Source organism: Uloborus diversus, unplaced genomic scaffold (genome assembly GCF_026930045.1).
Source record: "Uloborus diversus isolate 005 unplaced genomic scaffold, Udiv.v.3.1 scaffold_14, whole genome shotgun sequence".
Classification (NCBI taxonomy): domain Eukaryota; kingdom Metazoa; phylum Arthropoda; class Arachnida; order Araneae; family Uloboridae; genus Uloborus; species Uloborus diversus.
In genome coordinates, this window is record NW_026558098.1 from 3,863,803 (window position 1) to 3,887,357 (window position 23,555).

At 34.3% G+C, this 23,555-nt stretch overlaps 1 protein-coding gene across 1 annotated transcript in view; it reads right to left on the reverse strand.

The window, feature by feature from the left end:
• Positions 1 to 23,555, reverse strand: part of LOC129232793 (uncharacterized) — a 37,126-nt gene that overhangs the window by 11,442 nt on the left and 2,129 nt on the right. Inside the window, exons 2-5 of the mRNA XM_054866893.1 lie at positions 22,558 to 22,673; positions 13,775 to 13,887; positions 11,518 to 11,583; positions 974 to 1,073 (exon numbers count right to left, since the gene is read on the reverse strand). Of these exons, the coding sequence (XP_054722868.1) occupies positions 974 to 1,073; positions 11,518 to 11,583; positions 13,775 to 13,887; positions 22,558 to 22,673 (395 nt within the window). The remainder of the gene's footprint in view (positions 1 to 973; positions 1,074 to 11,517; positions 11,584 to 13,774; positions 13,888 to 22,557; positions 22,674 to 23,555) is intronic.

Genomic DNA, 23,555 nt, shown 5'->3' on the forward strand with positions numbered 1-23,555 from the left:
AGTCCCTTTGAATAGAGACTACCATTTATTTACCTCTAATTAAGGGACTCTATTTAAGGGACTTTTTCTGGTCCCAGTCCCTTTGAATAGGGACTATCATATATTTACCCCTAATTAAGGGACACTCTATTTAAGGGACATTTTTTCTGGTCCCAGTCCCTTTGAATTGGGACTACCATTTAATTACCTCTAATTAAGGGACACTCTATTTAAGGGACATTTTTTCTGGTCCCAGTTCCTTTGAATAGGGACTACCATTTATTTACCTCTAATTAAGGGACACTATTTAAGGGACAGTCACAAAACAAAACAAAAGAAAAAAAGCAAGAAATAATGTATAAGCACATAAGAAATAGTGAATTTAGTGGAATTCAAGTTTCACTTTTCCTCTAAAAACTAATTGAGGTAAGTTTGACATAAACATATGTGAAGGAAACAAGTAATGTATTTTTAAAAAAACTTGCTGAAATTAAAATGCATAATTTGCCCTCTCAACAATTTCTTCAAGTTGGTTTAGGGCCGACAAAGAGTTAACGGCAACAAATTAGCTTTGCTTATAAAACTTAAAAAAAATTTTCTGTATGCTACAAAACTTTGTCATTGTAAAATTTTTGATTAAATTGTAATTAGTAAAATAATATAAACTTAGAAATGTGAATAAGTATGAATTTTATTTAACATAATGGGACATTTTCAGTATTTAATCTTAAGTGTTAATAGTTAATGTTTATTGTGATACTATATTGTGATACACAGCATGCATTAACTCATTCACCTCCGAATAAGGGACACCTCTATTTAAGGGACAAAATGTCTAGACCCCTTAGTGTCCCTTATTGAGAGGTTCTACTGTAGTTGAATTTAAAAAAACATCTTTGTTTTCATCGATTGGGTAACGTAAATCTCTCAAGTTGAGCTCAACAGGAGAACCTCTTTAACAAAAGAGTAGCAAAAAAGGATGGAAAAAAAGTACCCAGTATGTCTAGAAGTGTCCCGTAGGCTCTCTCTTTTGTCCTCTGCCTGACTGATGGCCTGTCCTCCAGGATTTCGATGTATTTCTTACCCATGGAGATCTGAAAATACAAAATAGAGGATGTACAAAAAGCAGGGTCTGTACAGATATACAAATACAAATACAAATGTGACGACCAGCAACAGGCTCTGGGCCCAGCTAGGCTGGTGCTAGTCAATTTACAATCCCCAGTGAAGATCAATGGCCCTCTTAAAGCTATCCACTCCCTTGCTCATGACCACCTCTTCTGGTAAGCTGTTCCAAGTGCCCACGACCCTGCTAAAGTAGTAGTTTTTCCTGATTTCCAACTTAGCCTGAGATTTAAATAGCTTAAAACAATGACCCCTTGTCCTGCTTTCCCCGCAAAAATTTAATCCATTTACATCTTTCATTTTGATAAATTTAAATAACTGAATCATGTCCCCTCTGACTCTCCTTTGCTCCAGGCTATACATGTTAAGCCTATTAAGTCTGGTATCATAATCTAAATCTGAGAGTCCCCTTACTAATTTAGTTACCCTTCTTTGAACCCTTTCCAATACGAAAATATCTTTCTTCAGATAAGGCGACCAAAACTGAACAGCATACTCCAAATGAGGTCTTACTAAACTCCTATATAAAGGCAGAAGAACTTTCTTAGATTTGTTTGAAATAGATCTCTTGATGAACCCAAGCATTTTGTTGGCTTTGTTACTAGCAATACTGCACTGTTGACTAAACTTGAAGTCCTGATTTATAAAGACACCCAGATCCATAACATTTTCTGCCTGATTTATGACTGAACCCTGTAAATGATATCTCATACGCTTATTTCCATGACCTAAGTGTAGCACTTGACATTTCCCTACATTAACTGCCATACCCCATTTATCTGCCCACTTAGTAATATGATCTAAATCCTCTTGCAGCTGTTTTACTTGTTAACCTAGCTGTTTACTTGTTATGGGAAGAAGCAGGGCCGGATTTAGGGGAGGGCTACTGCCCCTGGGCCTCCACAACAAAGGGGCCCCCACAATAAAATTTTTACAAAATATCCTAATTTTCACGGGTCGAAAATATCGGATATCTACCATACATATCAAAATATTCGGATATATATCAAAGTATCCAATATTTTCGAAAATATGAAGATCTTTTCGAACCCTAATTAGGGGCCTCCACTCCTTCGTTGCCCCGGGGCCTCAACACTTCCAAATCCGGCCCTGGGAAGAAGTAACAACCCCTCTCAGGAATCAGAAGCTTACCATATTTTTCTGAGTCTAATCCGCAGATTACCTGTTAAAAAAGTGTAAAACTAATGAGGTGCGGATTATACGCTGCCGTGGATTATCTGTGCCTTTTTTTTCTCAATACCAACGCATTGAACCTTAATATTTCCAGTAAGATTCGCCATTAGGGATCGTGAACCCTGCCTGTATGTTGGTTATTTTACATAGTTTGAATGTTCTTACCTGATTCAGGCTACGTAAAATAAACAACATACAGTAAATTATTGACGCCAAAATTGAATCGGCACCTGTTCCTGTTGATGGCAACATATGGACCAAATTTTGTTTGATTCCGCCCGTTACTTCCTGAGGAATAGCAAGCACGCGTAACTCAAAAAACGTCCCATTGCTCCACCCCCTTGGAGGAATTCGCGCCAAAAACCAATGGGCACAAGTTCACATAGGGGCACATATGTGTACCAAATTTCGTTCAATTTCATGCGGTAGTTTTTGCTGTAGAGCGGCCACAAAAAACTGGTCACACACAGACGTGGCACACACACACACACATACACACAGACAGACATTTTCCAAAAATGGTCGAAATGGACTCAGCACACCTCAAAACGTTCGAATCCGTCAAAATTCGAAATTTGAAAATTTGCACGAATCCAATACTTTCTTCTATATATTAGATATAGAAGAAAGTAAAAAGGAAGTCTTCTGCACAAGATTAGACCATTTGCTCCTTTCTTGACTTTTAGTCTTCAAGTAAATAGCAAACGATAATGACAATTTCGAGAAGAAATCTTTATTTTTCAGATTATTTTGTTTCTGATATTGAAGAAACCTCAAAAGTTATTACTACTTCACGTTTTTAGTTAAGTCGCTAAAATTGTATGTTACATCAAAACTTCATTTTTTTGTATCGTATCATCCACGGATTATACAAAAGTATTTTTTCCTTCATGCCGATTTTAGGATCTGCGGATTATATGCCGCCGCGGATAATATGCAGGAAAATACGGTACAGTGAAACCTGTGTAAGTTGACCACTTGCGGTTCAGTACTTTGGTGGTCAACTTAGACAGGTGGTCAACTTATAGAGGGTAGTTATGAAAACTTTTTTTTTTCTTTGTCGTTTCTTGTCCCATGCATTCATTTTTTAACTTATTGGAATACTATAACTCTCTGGCGGTTTGACATACGAGCGGAATTTCACCTGGAAAAGGTCACCTTGGGAACAAGGCTATCTGCTCGAAATGGTCAATACTTTTTATCTTGAAATTCCCTCCCCCTTTCGGAAGGAGATAAAAAGCACTTAATCCCTTTTGAGCAGGACGTGCTGTCAAAGCTCAACCCCTTTCTTTTCAACGCGTGTCGCAGGGAAGAGTGGAACTCCTCCAGACTGCCAAGGTCCGTCCCGCCCATTTCTGCCCTCAACACGTGTAGCAAACGAGTTGAATTCCTTTCAGCCAGTCGTGTTTTACTAATCACAACTTTCTGTAATATTTATGAAGTAATAATCTAGATTTTAAATCTCTGGAATTGCTATCTCCTACTACTGCTCTAAATTACTATTCACATATTTTATTATTGAATTTAACTACTCATATTCAACATTTATAAAACAATATTTGGAACAAGTTATTTCAATATGAAATAGCTAAATGCATTTAGTTATGATTGTAATGTTTTGCATAACCTGAAATGATACGTAATAATAAAAAGCAATAAAGGAATTCCCTCCCCCCTTCCGCGCAACAGCAATTCGTTGTTTTTCTTTTAACGCTGGGGGAAAAAAGCACTGCAAATTTATACATCTATGCATACTTTTTACATACTATGTTTGTATATGTATATTTTTTTCTTTATTTGTGCATTTTTATGTTTCGAATCTCGCCATATTTGAGACTAAGTGATCCTAATAGCGGTATACCTAGACTTGCCTTATTTCCGAAATGTTCAACCCCCCCCCCCCCCCCCACCGTGGGTATTTCAAAAGGTACACACCCCGGCTGGTTTTCAGAGTGTTTTAGAAGGTAGTTTATTCTCAATGCTATGGATAAATGATTACTAATTATCAGCCTAAACCAGGAATAATAAATGATACATGACGCAAGCAGATACATTTAAACAATTTATTTTGTAAACGTTAATCTTTTGAAGTTACTTCAGCAAGAAATGAGGAATTGAATTTTGAACAATATTTACTTGTTTATTGCATTGGCTAGGACTTTTTTAGAAAGTCTTTTTTGTTTTAAATCTTTTTGTAAAATTCCTTACAAGCAAATCCGATAGTAATTTTATAGCTCATAAATTACAAATCTGTACCTCAGAGCTGAACTAACGTGATTCACATACGCTACTTTACAGGAGAGAAAAAAATATGTCATGTGAGTGCAATTTTTGAAAATATGTAAAATATCCGATATTTTCAATCAACGCAAACTAATGTCTTCAAAATAGTAAATGCATCCTTAAATCACTCTTTATTTATTATTATAATGTGCAGACTTAAAATTAAGGTTTCTTTAATTATTCATATCTAATATTCCATTTTACATTTTAGTCAATTTTAATAGAGTTAATATAGCGTTAGCTGTTCTACTCATTTGTCTTCTGTTAGCTACTTTTACACAGTTATATGATTCAGAAAAAAACAATATGCAACAGTCAGAGGCACAGTCATAAGACATTTTCTTTTGTTCCAACCAATGGTTAACATTTAATTAGGTACTTTTAACATGCATTAAACTTGTTACATTACTAATAATTTTATGAATAAAAAAAATACATTATTTTGTTATATTAATGTGTAATAATACATCATAAAACTATAGTGCATAACTTTTTAGGTATTTTTAATAATAAATGAGCTATATTACTATGATTAATATAATTTTTATACTGAAAATACCGTAGTTGGAAAAATAAATATCGAAAATATCAAAATATCATGATATTTTCAGAACAAATATCGGATATATATCGGCGAACCCTAGCAGTAATAAACAGAAAATTCAAATTTTTGGACTTACGTCAGTCTGGCTACGAGGTACAGAAATGAAAAATTTATTATTTTAAATAATCCTTCACGGTTAATTATTTTTATATTTTTTTGGTCATCTGTAATGAAACTTATATTTTACCGAGACGTAAAGTAAATTGGCCGGGACACTGGATTTTTGAATGAAAATCGGGACTGTCTAGGATCCCGTTTGAAAATCGGAAAACAAATACTAAATCCAACATTCACTGAATTATGGCGTATTTAACAAAGCTATTATTAAAGAAACACTGACAATCACATGGGATCTAGTATGGGGCGCCTCGATGAGAGGCTCAGAAGGACAGTGTAACCTCCCCAAAAAATTCTCATTTGAAAAATGTGGAAACACTATTGCAACATTGAGATTCTTCTTTCAAATTTTAAAAATTGTTTTTAATGATGCATAATGTTGCTTCTCATTAGATGTTATGTAAGTATGATATAATGTGCATGCTCATGTTTATCATTTGGAAAAAGTAGAACTTCATTCGAAAATTTGAGAATCCACCTTCCCCCCCCCCCTCTCATTTTATTTCGGAGTGCCCCTGCTAGTAGTTAAGACCTAAGTGACCGAACTAGGTATCAAATCAAAGTTATGAAAACACAATTAAAGCAAAAAATAGTAAACAACGAAATACTTTTAAATTATAGTGGTAAAAAAAAAGTCGCAGCAAAAAAGTTGCTAAAATAATTTTACGAATTTTCATCCCCGTAAAAGGTTTATTAATTAGTATGAAGCATGAATTATGATTTTTCTATAAAAATCAAGGTTTTATAATTATTTTTGCTTAAGTTGTTCCAAGGAATTGAAAGATCATATGACTTGTATCAAGCAATCGCACAGATTAAATAGTGATTTGAGATAAATATCAGGCTTTGGGCAAATTGAGGTCAATGAAAATTCTGGATTTGTTGCTTAATAAAGTACAAATAGTTAAGCTCTGCTGAAGTTTTATTTTAATTATAAAACGGTTTAAACCTTTATTTATTTTTCTCTATTTATTATTATTCCTTTTTTTACATAAAAGAATAGTTATAAATTCTCACTTAACCATTTCCCCATTTCCATCTTCCTACAAAATACTGTAGATCTTAAGCAACTCCATAGAAATTTCCTTTACTAAGAGTCAGGTCCCATTCTTCTGAATTTCTTCCCCCTCTCAATGAAAAAAATTCCGAGGCTCTTTATTTTTTATTGAAAAGAAAAAGCTACAAACGATTCAATTTTTGATTTTTTTTTTTGAAAAATATTCATTTTCATATACTTTTCCATTTTTAATAACAATAAAAAAAATATTATTGTTCTTTGCTAACAACTGAAGTTTTTTTTTTTTTTTTTTGTATAAATGTTAACACAATAGCTGCCTGGTGTTGTGCAAAATTTTTGCTCTTACTATATATTGTTTATTTAGTTTTTTTTTTACTTATACAGAATTGAAATTGTATGCTAAGAGATAAATGTTTGTTTGTCTTTGTGATTAAAATAATTATAAGCTGAAGTATTAGACAGAATCGGTGAATTTAAAATGTTTCTGATATTAATAATTGAAATTTGCGACCAAAACCCAAGGCCAATCAGTTAGAGTAAATAAATTTGAAAAAATATCCCTTTTTTTTTATATTTTTTATAATGTGTTTTGAGTACAATATCTGCCTAAATGTGCGTAAAACGCGACGTAAGTGCACATAAAAGTTGAAAATTGAACTTTTACGTGTACTCTTTGGTTTTTTTACAGCATTGTGATTTTATAACAGTTAAAGTTCCTAAATTATATGTTAGTAGCGAATAAAGCCGTAGCTATAAATTTATTTCCAAAAGGATACTTAGTTTGTTTTCGTTCAATTTGAAATCTCACGGCTTTTATTTATTAATTTATTTGAAATGTAATTGAATGTCATTGTCGTCGATTAAATTATGTTGCATCCATTTACAGCACAATCATTAATTAAATGTAAATTTTAAGCTTAGAAGAAAGAGAAGTGGATATTTCATTCTTGGAATCAAGTTTTGCTTTTAGCAGATGCTTACAATAAATAGCAAGGAGGTTTGCTTAGAAATCTTTGCGTTGATAAGAAGGATGCACCGAACCTTGAAACCCCAACCTGATGAAAGGGTATTGTTTGCATGTGTGAATACAGAAGGTGGGCCCCTGCGCTCCGGGGTGCCGCTCTCAGGAGAGGGGAAAGGAAACGCAGGATTCTACGCCTTGGACCGTTTGACAACGAAAATTTAGTGTCAGAAAAATACGTGTAAAACGCTAGCGACGTGATCTTGCTACGGCGTGATAAGACGTGCAAAACCGCCGGTAAGTTAAACTCACTGTCATTGTTTAACATTACTTTAAAACAATAAGAAAAACTGTTGCTTGAATATTTTTAGAGGTTATTTACCAGAATGACACGTAAAATATGATACAAATTTAAAATTTCTGTGAATCGATCAAAAAAAAAAAAAAAAAATTGCCTTATTGCTTATGAAAAACTATTTACTTGATATTAACAATTCCTAAAGATCAACAAGTCAAAAGTGACTCAAATTCTCAATTTGATTTTTTCTTGTACATTTGTAACCATGGTAATCTACTTTTCAACAAAATAACTCCTTATTGAAGTTAGGCTCATTTTCTAGGACTTAACATTAGCAAAATGTTTTTCGATGGAAACATAAATATTCATAGGTTTTTCTAAAATGGTCTGGTTGAACTGATAAAATTTTTAGTACAATCTAATGCTTTTGCCTAGTGGTCAACTTGCAAAGGGTTTTTTACAATACTCCAAACCAAAGCTGGTGTATATTAGTGGTCAAGATAGACAGGTGGTCAAGTTAGAGAGGTGGTCAAGTTACAGAGGTTTTCCTTCATTATATAAGATAGGACTCATTCCGTTCCTGACAAAAGCGGTCAACTTAGACAGGTGGTCAACTTTACAGGTTTTACTGTATTTTAATTTACGTACATTTTTTCTTCAAATTTTAATATACAAGCAGGGGCGTGCACATGGGGAGATGGGACACCTGATGGCCCGAGCCAGAGCCTGAAGGGGGCCAAATATTTTTAAAACTGGGCTTGAAATATAGGGGTAATCAATGGGAGGGGGGGGGCGGAAAAGTCACTTGTGACGGGTACCGAAATTTCTGTGCACGCCCCAGTATACAAGGACATATTTCTACTCTAGAAGCAGTGTTGCCAGATTGGGGGAATTTTCCCCATTTTGGGGAAATCTGGTGCTCTCTGGGGAGATTTTGGGGAAATAGGTTTTGAGGGGAATTCTTTGGGGAAACATTTTTTTCTTGGGGAAAACCTGGGGAAAAAAAACCTCGGGGGAAAGAAGAATTTTTTTTTTGTATTCAGTTTCACGTTAAGAAGTAGTAGTTACATTGTTTGTATCAAACAGCGTTGGTTTAGCTTTGCTCAACTTTATGGAATTCTTATTTCGCATTATGTGGAATATTATGCTACGGAATTCGCATTAATAGTTCTGCGTGAGTAACTAGTTGATACGTGAAACGGGTAAAAATAAGTGTGATGACGAGTGTTCTTGGATAAATATATACAAAAATCGTAGTTTAAATGCACATACAGAAGCAGAGTAGTAAATGCGAGTAAAAAAAATATTTGGTTATTTCTTATCTCTCGGTCAGGCGCTTGTATTTATGAGTAGTGGCACCCGCACGGCTTTGCCCGTAGTAGAAAATCAAAAGGTGTTTTGGTTCCCCTATACATTTACAAATTATGCATGATGAATTTCTCGCCAATTGGCTTGCCCGCATTACGGTTCCTCGTTATGATAACTTGGTAATTTAGTCGTCCATCTTATGATAATTTTGCTCGGGAAAATGTTCTTAAAATTGGAATAGAAAAAGAACAAAATCGAATTTTCGAAAAATCGCTTAAAGGTGCACACCCCCATGCTACAAACTAATTCTTTTCCAAACTTCATGAAAATCGGTCGAACGGTCTAGGTGCTATGCGCGCCATAGAGATCCTGACAGAGAGAGAGAGAGAGAGAGAGAGATCCAGACAGAGAAACTTTCAGCTTTATTACTAGTAAAGATAAAAAAAGATAAAGAAAAAAAAAAAGCGAAAATGGGAAGAAAACAAAAGTTGGGGAATTTTATAAGAAAATTTGGCTATTTGGGAAAAAAAAAATTTTTTCAAGAGACAAAAATATCAGAGGAAGTCGACTCATTTTATGAAAATATTAGTGAAAAAATAATTTTTGAATCTGGGGAATTTTGGCAGAAAACATCGCTTTTGGGGAAAAGTTGGAAGGGAATTGGGGAAATCTGGATTTGACCATCTGGCAACACTGTCTAGAAGTTTTAGGAGGTTTAACATTTTGCTAAGAGCAAACATAAGTCAACAATACAATAATGGAAAGAATCAATTATCCAACGTTTTGATGCGCAGAAATTGCAAATTACTGCAGACACGTGTTTTGGTGTAAGAAGGAACACTTTTTTCAGTAAGTTACTGCTCTATAGCCAAGGCTAAGGCAGAAATAAATAAAATACACAGCCAGCTCAGTCAGTTCCAGCCAAGGACTGCAGTTTCGTGCTTATTAAATGTCTGTTGAAACTTTTTAATCTATCAAAAGGTTTTGTCAGTAATGGAAGGCATCTTGAACACACTTTGTAGATGGATGCATTGCCACAAGCAGATGATAGAATTGAGTAGTACCTCCGATTTTTCACCTTATGCTCGATAATGGGAGGGGGGGGGAGGGCAAGTAATTCATGAATTTTGTTTTTAAATGTCTCAATAAATTCTGAATAGTAGTACCTTTAATTTTTCACCAAATCTTTAAATTTGGCTCTTTGTTAAAATTGCGGCAGACTTGAAGACCTAATGCTGGATAAGGGGGGGGGGGGGGCGTTAGTAATTCATGAATTAAAAAAAAGTCTCAATCAGTGGTGTAGCAAGGGGGAGGGGGTGTGAAAATAACCCCAGAGCAATTGGTTTTAACATAAATGCACATTCTAATACAGTAGTTTATGCATATGAAAGGGCTGTTTTGATTAAAAAAACTTTAAAAGGTACTTTCCATCAAAAAAAATCCCATTCAGAAGGTATTTTTGTTCAAAAAACTTCTCCAGAAGGCGTTTTTAATCAAAAACCCTCCTTCAGAAGATATTTTTCATCAAAAAAACACTTTCCAAAAGGTTTTTTTTCATTAAAAAAACCCCCTCCAAAAAGTATTTTTCATGAAAAACCCTCCTTCAGAAGATATTTTTCATTAAAAAAAACCCCCTCCAAAAAGTATTTTTTCATGAAAAAACCCTCCTTCAGAAGATATTTTTCATCAAAAAAACACTTTCCAAAAGGTTTTTTTTCATTAAAAAACCCCCTCCAAAAAGTATTTTTCATGAAAAACCCTCCTTCAGAAGATATTTTTCATCAAAAAACACTTTCCAAAAGGTTTTTTTTTTTTCATCAAAAAACCCCCTCCATAAACTATTTTTCATCAAAAAAAAAAAAAAAAAACCCTCCAGAAGGTATATTTGGCTGCGCTAGCAGTCTCACTACATTTCAAACTGCTACCCATTTAATTTTTTAAAACTAATTATGTTTTTTTTTTTTTTTTTTTTTTTTTTTTTGTAGTATGTTACCCGCCCAAAAGCCAGGGCATAGGCAGAAATACTTAAAATACACCGCCAGCTCAGTTATTCCATCCGAGGACTGCAGTTTCGTGCTTTTTTAGCACTCATCAGCCCGGCATAGGAAAGTGACTGAGCTGGTGGTGAAAAACCTCTTAAGGGAGCCAAGAGAGCCAAACAAACTGGTAGCTGATTCAGAATCAGCAAACCAGATGAGCGACAACAGCAATGGTGCAGTTCAACTCGAGGATTGAAGGCAAAGCTTGGTATTTTGTAGTAAGTTACCGCCCTAAGCCAGAAATACTTAAAATACACCACCAGCTCAGTCATTCCATCCGAGGACTGCAGTTTCGTGCTTTTTAGCACTCATCAGCCCGGAATACACCATTGTTGCGGTCACTCATCTGGTTGTGCTAATTCTTACATTAGCTACCAGTTTGTTTGGCTCTCTTGGCTCCATTAAGAGGTTTTTCGCCTCCAGCTCGGTCACTTTCCTATTCTGGGCTGATGAGCGCAAAAAAGCACGAAACTGCAGTCCTCGGATGGAATAACTGAGCTGCTGGCGGTGTATTTTAAGTAATTATGTGGTTTTCTAGTGAGAAGTCTGCAAAAGAAACTACAAATTGGAAGATAGAAAAGAGAGTCTTACATTTTCTGTTTTTCTGATTGCCCTGAGGACGGAGGGATCGATCTTATCAAAAGAAACACCGTGACGCTGAAAAGAGAGAAACAAAAACTGGAATTAGGTTCAAAATGCACAACACTAAGGAGTTAAAAATGTATGTTATATTGATGCTTAAAATTAAGCTTGTTGGAGATTCTCTGTTACATGTAACATACAACCTCAGCTTTTATACTTTGCTTGTACAGTTTTCTTAAAAATAACTATTACCTCATATGTCTTTTCCCCACCCCTCACTCCCTAGCCAGTCTTTTCCCTAAAAAGACTGAAATTGCAAAAAGTAACTTAGACCATACCTATCTATTCCTTTTGTGTCAAAAAATAAAAACATTCGATTATTTTCCCCAGTTTTTCTGAAAAAAATTCGTGCCTTAAGCAGTTAATTATTAAAACTTCTATCCCACTCTTAACTGCACATGCTCCAGTGCATGAACATGAAATCAAATGCAGATTTCAGGACATTATTATTATTATTATTTTTTTTTATAAATTAAAACCTTCTAACAATTTCAAAATTGCCCAGTCCAACGAAAAAAAACCAATCATGTCTTCTTACTCATAGGCTCATTTATTTAATTTCGCATTTATTTAATAATTATCAAGCTCTTTATCACTAATAACAATTCCAAAATTGCCCAGTCCAACAAAAAACAGACTTTCATCTCATGCCTTCCCACGCATAAGCTCATTTATTTAATAATTATCATACGTAATTAATTTCTCAAATTCTAAACAGATTAATAATTAATATATAATTAATAATTAATTTCTCATTTATTTAATAATTATCAAGCTCATTATCACTTATAACAGTTTCAAAATTGCCCAGTCCAACAAAAAACAGACTTTCACCTCATGCCTTCTCACTCACAAGCTCATTTATTTGTACTGTAAAATTGGTTTCTTGAAAACACAAAACAAGCGTCGACAGCTCTCGTTTCTATTGGCGCAATTTTATTAGGTGGTTTCCAATTTGAATACACTATTATACTGTTCAAGCTAAAATTTAGTCGAGAAGTGCTCAAGTGAGAGAATCAAGTATGGGAGAAAAATATATGAGGCAGTGAGAAGCAAAGGGATGTAAACAGGGCATATTTTAATATTTTTTTTTTTTTGGGGGGGGGGGGGGGGAATTGCCCACACAGTCAAATAAAATTGCCCACCTACATTTTCCTAAATTTTTCCATGGGTTATGTGTTTCAATATATTTTTAATTTTTCTGTAAAAGAATGGAAGCGTGACCCCTAACTGTTCCCACAAGCAAAAGTTTTTGAAATAAATAAAACTATTAAATAACGATATCTCACACTCATAGATGGCAGCAGAGTTTTGTGGATTTGACGTCACATAATCTTTCAACCGGCCCCATGTGTCCTGTACAAGAACTTTACAAAGAGAGCTTTTATATAAAATCTTTTTTTTTGAAAAAGACAATGTTATTTGAACTTGGATGTATTTAAATGAAAATGAATGGTTGTATTATAATGAGTGAAATTAAAAAAATTCAAAAACTCAGTGACTGTTTGAACTATTTTAAATGCTGAGTCACAGCGTTTATGTTCTTTACTCTTTTCCTATCGAACAAAATGACCAATAGCAATAATTTCCCTAATTCCAATTTTCACACCCCAACTCTTTTTTGACGATTATTCAACTAAGATAAACTGCACATTTACAATCCCCCCCCCCTTCCAAGGAAGTTGGAGTTGCCCACACAGTCAAATTTTCTTAAAATATGCCCTGGGCAGTCATTCCAAGCTCGTCAGCTTGCGAGATCGAGATTTTTGCTCACGTGATCAGTTGTGATGTAGAAATGTCGCAAAGTAGTATTCCAATCTACTCGAATTTAACTTGCGGCTAGGTTTGAGTAGATTAGAACACAACTTTGCGACATTTCTATGTCCCAACCGATCACGTGAGCGAAAATCTCGATCTCGCAAGCTGACGAGCTTGGAATGACCGCCCTGGATGTAAGTGGATAATTTCAAGTTCTGAGTAAAACGAGTATAAAGGTAACGTCCTAGGTAGGCTTTGATTTTTTCACCCTAAATCACGCTGTCTAGCAGCACCTACCAGGGCTACTGGTAGTATCTCTTGCCCCAAGACAGAGGAGGGGTTCCCCTCCCATGTGTACTGGTTATCTCCACATTTTTGAATTTGCCACTTACATCCCTTTGCTTCTCACTGCCTCATTTGTGAAATTAAAAAAGGAAAAAACACACACCTTCAGAATAGTTTCTGCTTTCTCAAAATTTTCATTCACAAAATAATGGGCCCACAGGACAGCCACTGGAACATCAAAGCTCAACTCCATGTATCTCTCTGCCAGTTCGAGACCTGCGAAGGAAGTTTGAAACAAATAACTTTCAATGAATGCATCAGGACTAGACTCTGAATTCCGTGCAAATGCAGATGTGCATATAAATGCAAAAAAAAAAAAATAAAATAAAAAAAAATTTTGACCTCTTTACTTCAAATTATGTTTCTTGCAATCATGAGTGTGTATGTGTATGTAGACATGTGTGTTTATGTGTGTGTGTGGGGGATATGTGTGTTTGTGTGTAGGGGGTATGTGCATGTGTGCGTAGGCATGTATGTTTGTGTCTCTGTGCAGGTATGAATGTGTGGGTAGTTGTGTGTATGAGTGTTTGTGTGTAGTGGGGAATGTGTATGTGTGTGTAGATGTGTGCGTATGTGTGTGTAGGTGTCTGTATGTATGCGTGTGTGTGTATGTATGTGTTTGAGTGTGTGTAGGTGCATGTGTGTGTGTTTGTGTGTGTGTGTAGTTGTGTATGTATGCGCGTGTGTGTAGGTAGGACATGGATGCAACCTGGAGGCGGTTTTCGCTAGAGGAACCAATCGATAGTGATGCTGCAGAGGGTAGCGGTGGGAAAATAAAATCATAGGACATCAAAACATAACATAACATAACACTCCAGGGTCCCCCGTACCTACCACTATGTGTGGTTTAAACGGTTGGATGGGGCCCTGGAGACAGCTGTGTTAATCGGTGAGTTGATACATTGTATATGTCGTACATAATGCATGCAATACATGAAATCATATTCCAACAGACAGGAATTTTGCTTACACAATTTTAAACTCACATAAAGATTAATAATAATAATAATAATAATAATAATAATAATAAAACATACACACACATATACAAACATACATATAGATATAGATATATATATATACACACATTACACAGGGTACACAGCTATACACCATTGAATAGTGGTAGCAAATCAACAAAGTGACACAAACAGACAATACACTCAGCTACATTCACCAAAAACAAAGCCAACAATCATTAGATTGTACAATGTAATAGGAGACATGCAGAAGGACAGAATGTCTAAAGAGGCAAAGGACATCAAAACAGTCAAATAAGAACAATAAGCAATCCTGATTGCTCAAAAAAAAAAAAAAAAAAAACAGCAAATTTTTAAAACTTGGCACTCAACCTGAGGCGGGGGCTTTGGGGTTCCCTGTATGAGTGTACAGTATTACAAACAAGCGAACACTGATATTAAATATGCTGATAATTTCATGATGGGGAAAAAATTAATTAATGAATTAAACAAGGGGAATGAAGAAGCATCTATTAACACTTTAAAATTAGCATGGTGACCAAAGAAGAAAAACATAACTTTTTATGAAGAAGGGGAAAAAAGAAAAAGATTTCGCTCAACAATTCATTACTTGGACCTGAAAAGGAGGGGGGGGGGGGCGGGGAGTTAAGCAGAACAATTAGTACTGATGACTAATCTCATGCTCTTTAAATTAAATTAGAATGAAATTCAAAATGCATATAAAACAAAAAATTCAATAATTTTTGCTGTTATGATGGAAATTTAAATTTTTACTTAAACAAAAAAAAAGACGAAACAAAATTAAATTTTTAAAAAATTCTACTTGCTTTTCTTTTTTTTTTTTTAAATTTATGGTAGGAAATATGTTTTAGCATTGATTTTTTGAAAATTAAAAGAACAATAAAATTCCCTGTATTTTCCATATTTTTTGTGGTTTTTTCAATGCCCTGTTTTTTCAGGTTTTCCTGTGGTGGGGCAACCCTGATAATATAGAGTCATATCACTTTTTTTTAAAACTTTAACACTTTAGCTGCCAATCTCGTGCCAGAGTGTAATGCTAAACAAATATTTAGAAATTTCTTTTATATAAATTATACCCTTTGCCAACCATCCATGTAAAGGAGCAACACATTGGCAGTGAATGTGTGAAGGAACTAAAAAAACATATCTTGTTCTTCTCAAAGGACATGTTTAATGGCTATGAGTGATTAAGGTTTTTGAGTCATAAAACTATAATGCCATTCTTCAGAATAGCCATTTGAATTTTTCTTTTTAGATATGTTTAAAGTGATGAAATTATACATAAATGAAATTCTCTATTTAAAAATTCAATTAATGGTTGATTTTTATCATCTGCAAAGCTGATGATGAAATCCCAACTAAAAATTTCCCATTGGCAAATTATCTAATCTCTTCTCTATTTCATTTTAAAGTAATGATGATTAATGATTAAATGATTAAAGTAATGATTTTAAAGTAGTCTTTAGAATATAAAGGGTGTTCCGTTTTAACCTGCAAGACCCCTATTTTCGCAACCGTTAGTCCTAGATGCATACTTCCAGCTGCAAAAATGTTCGAAATCAGATGCCGAGTTAAGATATTGAAAATTTGCAGTGAAAATAAAAATGAGTCAAAAAATACAAAATTTATCTTTTTATACGGGCCTCAAGTCCCTTAACTTATATTTAGAGAAATGATCTCCATTGAAAAATAATTCCAACACCAAAAGTTTGAAATTAGTACAACCAACATTCACCGAGATACAAAACGCAGCATTTTGTGACTTACACCACTTTACACTTTCCGTCAACAACACCTTTTGAGGGAAAATATAGCACTTATCAAGTGTTTAAAATTATATGTGTGCAGAATGTGGTTTTTAAAATTGCTCGAGGTTTTGCACAGCATAACAGAGTTAATATTTGAATAGCAAGGAAATATAAATACCTTTTTTTTTACTTTGACAACCTGTTATTCTTCTGAAAGGGCAATAAGTTCCAATCTTATCTTCTGTATGGTCCCTTAAAACTTTGAACTGGAATATCTCCTTGAGTTTTGGTCCCACACATGTCAAGTGTTTTCTGTCAGTAATAGCTTTCAATGAAGATTATTTCTCTAAATATAAGTTAGGGGACCTAGGGCCCATATAAAAAGTTTAAGTTTGTATTTTTTGATTCAAACTCTGTTGGGCTAAATGCCTTTATTTTTGTTTCTTGAAGGATTTCACCAATATTGTTTAAAAAAAAAAAAAAAAATTGTAATTTACCTTTTGCCATTCCGGGAAAAACCTTGCACGGGAAATCCCATCCACCTGCCACCGACACTCAAATGTCCGAGTTTGAATCGGAAGTGTTCGGAAAAATATGTGGCACGCTATGATTGGTTGCCGTCATTCGGCAGACGTCGGTAAACTTCCGACAAAGCACATGTCGATCACATGAGATAACCATGTTGAGGTGTTGGGTGCTGAATGTCGAATTAAATAAGAATTGTGCAACCTGCAAGCTGCGTTTTTCTTGGGTTGAGTTGTTCTTGCAATATGCAAATAACGTCACATTGTTACGAGCACGGTCGGATCTGGCCATAAATACGCAGACCGGCCATAGCTCGCTCTCTCTCACTTGTCTCCTCGTTTTGTGTTGTTTGTGTTTGTAAATGTGTTCGTCCATGTCCTCATAACTTTTTGCTACTGGCCTCTCAGGTGAGGTCTGATTTTTTCTGAATGATTCGTCAGTGATATCCTCAGTTTTGGAAGCGCGTGCTGTCATGACGTCCATAAAAGTGAAAAGTTATAGTCCAATTTAAGTGGGTCGTTTGGTCTCCAAAGCAAAGAAAAAGGATCGTGTCCATCTTCGATATTTTTCCCGGATATGGTGAATTTGGCTCCTAAGGTGTGAACTGACCAGCGTGCAATTCTGGGGAGATTGCGATGCCGTCCTTCTACCTGTGGGGAATTCACTGTGGAACATCGACAGGACTTTTTGACACCTGCATGGACTTATTGTAAGATATTTTTGATTTAGCATAATTTAATTTTTCTTCGGAGAACCAAATCATTGTATTGTAATCATTTTCTTAATATATGTTAAATAAATGTTTTTCAGTGTAAAGAATGATTCGTGTTTTATTTTCTTCGGGCAGACCACTCCCTCAAATTTTCAGTTGGAAATGAGTTGCCTAATTTTCAGCTTAGCTGTAGGCTATTAGCTCTATAACATCTAAAATTATATCCAACAAACTCTCAATACTTGAACTCCGCATCTGATTTTGAACATTTTTTCAACTGGATGTAAGCCTCCAGGACTAACAGTTGCGAAAATAGAGGTTTTGCAGGTTAAAATGAAAACCCTGTATAAAAATTTTTTTAATATGTGTTCTGGACCTTGAGAGTAATCTCAATATGTAATGTGAACTTGGAAGCCTGGGGTAAAAGAATCTTGAGCATCAATGACTTAAACACATTAAACTAGGTTAGACCAAAAGCGTACAGGGGAGGGGAATTTTTTTGAATAAGGCTGGTCCTGACACTTGTTTAACATGCATTAGTAGTCTAGATCTAAAAATTAGTAAGCAGTGTAGATTTTAAAATTAGTACACTCTCGATCATTGGCGGTCGGATTATCCGCGGGTCTTTCAGGGTTCATACTCGATTCGGATGAAAAATTTCCATGACTTTTTCATAACTTCACAAAAAATTTCATGACCCTGTTAAACGAAGAGAATAAAACTATTTACTACCAAGCTCGCTAATTTTAGGAAATGAGCATTCAAAACTTCTGTGCCAATGCTTCTACCTCATCAAAGCACTTACTTGTAATTGAAAAAATATCAGTGTACACAGCAAAGACTAAGCTATTTTTATACTTCATCATATAAATTTAAGTAAAGTAAAAATACAGCAAATGCAATATACTGAAGAAATGTCTAGTAAATATTTAATAAATGGAGCAAAATGATAATGAACAGGACAAAAGTTTAATTAGTCATTACTAAGTTTGAACAAATTTGCTTCAAAAAACATTGCCTTTTAGTGTCAACAGTGCATCTAATAATCTATCTAACTTGACAGCATTTTGGTTCTTAAAAGCAAAGCCGGTCTTCAGTAAATTCATTTTTCTTAACCAGATAATAATGAAACATTGTTCAGTAGTGAATAAATCTTCTGACTCAAATGTATTTGTTTACTTACTTACATATTTTTAAATGCATATGAATGAAAAGGTTTCGGAAAATCCAGAGAAATGTTCGATTCCTTACATTGAACATTGGCAGCAGTTTCGTCTGCCATATGTTGGGCACTACTGTTTTAAAATACTAGGATTCTCCTATTTCTTTATTATATTACCTGTTTAATTGCTTTATAAAACCTTCAGCAAATTAAGATAAATTCAAAAGGTTTTAGAAGTAGTTGAAATGAACTAGGATCAAGGGCGGATCCAGAAATTTCTCAAGGAAGGGGCGATTGATTTTTATTACTTACTTTTTACCATGTATACTGATTAAAAATACTGATCACAAAGATTTTGGACACAAAGGTTTGGAACTGTATCTTAATTTTGAAACAGTTCCGGGATATGGTCAAAAACCTAAACTTCTCTTCTCCTAACACCAATGACACTCGTCTAAATTTGCGTTTTTTGAACTTCATTTTCGAAAAATTATCGGTAGAGGACCCCTCAAGGGAGGGGCGATCGCCCCCATCGCCCCTCGCTTGCATCCGTCCCTGACTAGGATGCAATTGAATTGTGATTTTTGAGTGGGTGTGGGAAGTTAAGAATGTGCAAGCCTGCTACCACAGAATATAAAATAAAAGAAATGATGAAAATAATGGTAAGCTCAAATTTAGTAATGTCGAAGCAGTAAAATCTCATTGCAAAAGAAGGTAGGCGGCTGCTACAGAAGTGGATGCAATGGGATTTAAAAATTCAGATTTGCTTTTAGGATCATTAATTTTCCAGTTTTAATATGCAATAGTGTCAGATCATTCACGATTTCAAATGTTTTTTTAGCTACTGTTTCTTTCTTTGTCCAGGACATTATTCCATGACTTTAAATAAATTTCCATAACCTTTAACGAAAATATTAATTTTCCAGGTCTGAAATGTGTTAATTTTTTTTTCCATGACTTTCCAGGATTTCCATAACCCGTACGAACCCTGGTCTTAAAAAAAAATTTTTTTTTCAACGGTGGTGACTTATGATTATGTTATTTTTTGTTTTTAGCTTTTTCACATATTTTTTACAATCTATCTTATTGATTTTAGCTATAACTTCTCTGTATGTATGAGTTTTATTCCTATTTTTTAGCTATTGTATATGCCAGTATCGGTTTTTTCCTATAATTCATATTATCCGCGGTATCACTTATCCGCGGTTACCGTGAAAAAAAAAGGAAAGAAAAAAAAAGTTTACTCTTTTGGTATTTACTGTTGTGGCACTTAAAATAGAGTTAATTGTTTTCCAGTAAGCAGTTTTGATTTTTTCCCTTTTCTTTTCTTTTTTTCGGGGCTGGAGGGGCCCGGCGACAGAACTGACTAGGGGCCCGCCTTGGCTCTCTGAGGCCCTGTAGATCTAAAGCAGTAAGTACTGTAGAGGGGAAACTGTAGTACTGTAAAATAAGGTTTCAACTAGTAGCTGACCTTGGAAGGTTTGATATAAGTAAGAAGGGGGAAGGAAGAAACAGGAAGGTATGAAAAAAGGTTTTGTACTAGTTAACTTAAAATCTATGCATTTATCTACATTTAGTTAATGGTCGACATTTTTTTTAAAAATTTAAACTGTGAATGGCCACAGATATTCCACCTCGAAAATAAACAGGGTTTAAAAATATCATATTTTCGAAAATATAAAAAATATCTGATATTTTGATATATATCCAATATTTTCAATTAGCACAGACTAAAGTCTTCCAAATAGTAAATGTATCCTCAAATCACTCTTTATTTTCTTATATTATAATTACAATATGTATACTTAAAATTAAGGCTTCTTTCATTACTTATATCTAATATTTCATTTTAAATTTCTATCAATTTTAATGTAGTTATTTAGCATTAGCTGTTTTATTCATTTTTCTTCTGTTAGCTACTTTTACAGTTACATGATTCAGAAATAAAATATATACACCAGTCGGTGCACAATCATAAAAATATAGTACATAATGTTTGGTTGTTTTTAATAGTAAATGAACAATTTTACTATGATTAATAAACTTTTTACAGGGTGTCCAGCGAAGGACTCCCTGGTTTCAAAATTAAATTTCTCGAAAACAAAGGACGATATTGGAATAAAATAAACGGTATGCTTATTGTGAAGCCCATAAAAATCATATACAGGAACTTGTAAATTAGTTTTAAAAAGTTCCAACAGGTGGCGCTGCACGCTGTAATTGCAGTAAAAGTCTCCATGAATAGTGCTGCGAAGAGGTCGGACAATAATTTCTAGCGTACATGTAAGCATATCTGAGAGACTAAACTGCTGCTGAAACAACAAATCTCTTCGCAGCGTTATTTATGGAGACTTCTATTGCAATCACATTGTGCAGCGCCACCTGTTGGCAATTTTTAAAACTAATTTCCCTGTTACTATATATGATTTTTATGGGTTTCACAATAAACATACCCAGGGCCGGATTTAGGGGAGGGCAGGCGGGGCAACTGCCCCGGGGCCTCCACAACAAAGGGCCCCCACAATAAAATTTTTACAAAATATCCTAACTTTCACGCGTCGAAAATATCGGATAATATATCAAAATATTCAGATATATATCAAAGTATCCGATATTTTCGAAAATATGATGATCTTTTTGAACTCTGATTAGGGACCTCCACTCCTTCGTTGCCCTGGGGCCTCCACACTTCCAAATCCGGCCCTGAACATACCGCTTATTTTATTTCAATATCGTTCTTTGTTTTCGAGATATCTAATTTTGAAATCAGGGAGTCCTTCGCAGGACACCCTGTATATTGAAAATACCGTAGTTGAAAAAATAAATATAGAAAATATCAAAATATCGTGATATTTTCAAAATAAATATCGGATATATATCATGATATATATCGACTGATATATATCAGCGAACCCTACAAATAAATATGAATAATCCAGAATTTACTGCACGAGAAAATTTTTTAGAAAGTTTATACTTTATATCATGTCACATAAAGGTGTCTTATATTCTAATCTTTTGCCATTAAAAGCAAAAGTTTAAAATTTCTTGAATAAAGTGCAAATAAATGGGTAAAAATGGTTCATTTCTGCAAACAGACTGAGCAAAATATAGCAATATACCATGTCTAGTATTAGATGCAAGGGCGGATCCAGAAAGTATTCAAGGAGGGGGCGATTGATTTTCTTACTACATATCTGATTTACACATTTTTCGAGGGGGGGGGTAGTGTGTCAGTTATCTAAAACAACTAAAATATAAAGATTTAGCCAAAGAAGTTCCGAGATTATTCCTTTCCTTTACTATTGAAAGAGGTATTCCAAAGTTGTGTTTTATAACTTCGATTTCGTAACGATTCCTGGGGAAAGTTTTGAATTGACTTAAATTTTTGAAAATACCCTTGGAAGGCTTCCAAACTTCTTCTTCTAACAACACCAAACACCGTTTAAAATTGTGTTTTTGAAACTTCAATTCCAAAAACTTTGTGGAAGGTTTCATTCGAACCCTATTCCTTTTCTTAACGCTATTAAAAAGGGCATACATTTGCATTTTAAAACTTCAATTCGGAAAAATTACCGGTGCAGGGTCCCTCAAGGGAGGGGTGATCGCCCCCATCGCCCCTCCCTTGTATCCGTCCTTGATTAGATGAATTGTGGTGATTTCATATCTACTACTGTTGCCTTATAATGAAAGTGGGAAGAAGACAAATGGGCAAAAGAAAAAAGGAAAATTATTTACATCTTTCCTCCAGACTTGGAATTTTCAGCAGCTCTTGAAATGCAGAGGCAGAAAACACCTTATTTTTGTGTCCCAAGTTTTTCTCCATTTCCAATAGCAAATCTTCATACCTTTCACTGCAAAAAAGAAAAATATTTAGTTAACTCATCAATACATGTGCGTATTTGTATACACATTAGGAAATTCAGTGCCCCCCCCCCCCCGAAAAAAAAAATTCAAATCCTCGAACATTCACCCTCGAAAAGATTTATGTTTGCGGACATAAAATTACTTTGAAAATTTTAGAGCTCTGCAAAAATAGCTAGTTCCCCCAAGAATGTCGAATTTTCCAAATGTGTAACAATATTTTACACAAAACTTATGTGCAATTATGTCACCTATAGCTATTTAAAGCATATTTATCTATCATTCTGGTATGTTTGAAAATCTATGCAGCAGAATAATACATAAAAAAAAAAGTTTTTAATATCAACAAACATTGAAGTAACAGGAAAACATATATCGTATGAGACCCCAATTTTAGACTCTCAAAATCTGGAAAACCCGAAATCTGGAACTTCTTTCCTTAAATAAATAAATAAATAAAATTCATTTGAAAAAAATAAATAAATAAATAAATAAATATATTTTTTTTCTTTTTTTGCTTTTAGGTATAAAGGTTTAATTGTTAAGGTTTGGCAATTACTTGTTGAAAAGGTTACTTTCAGTTCCGCTTTTTTTGAAAAATTTTTCAAAGCTACAAGTTATTCATAAATATGCGTTTTGCTACAATTGTGCAGCAAGTTTTTTCATTCAGATTGATCAAAAAGTTTAAAAAGGTTTAGAGCAAATATTAGCAAAACCAGTTAAAACATCACAAATACTGCAAAACAGGAGAGTTTTCACTACTTTTTAAGTAAGAATCCAAAATTCAGAAAAAAAAAAACCTCCAGAAAGGTCACAGTCTTTAGCATACGGAAAAAATCACAGATGGTGTTAAGGGGGGAAAAAATCACAGA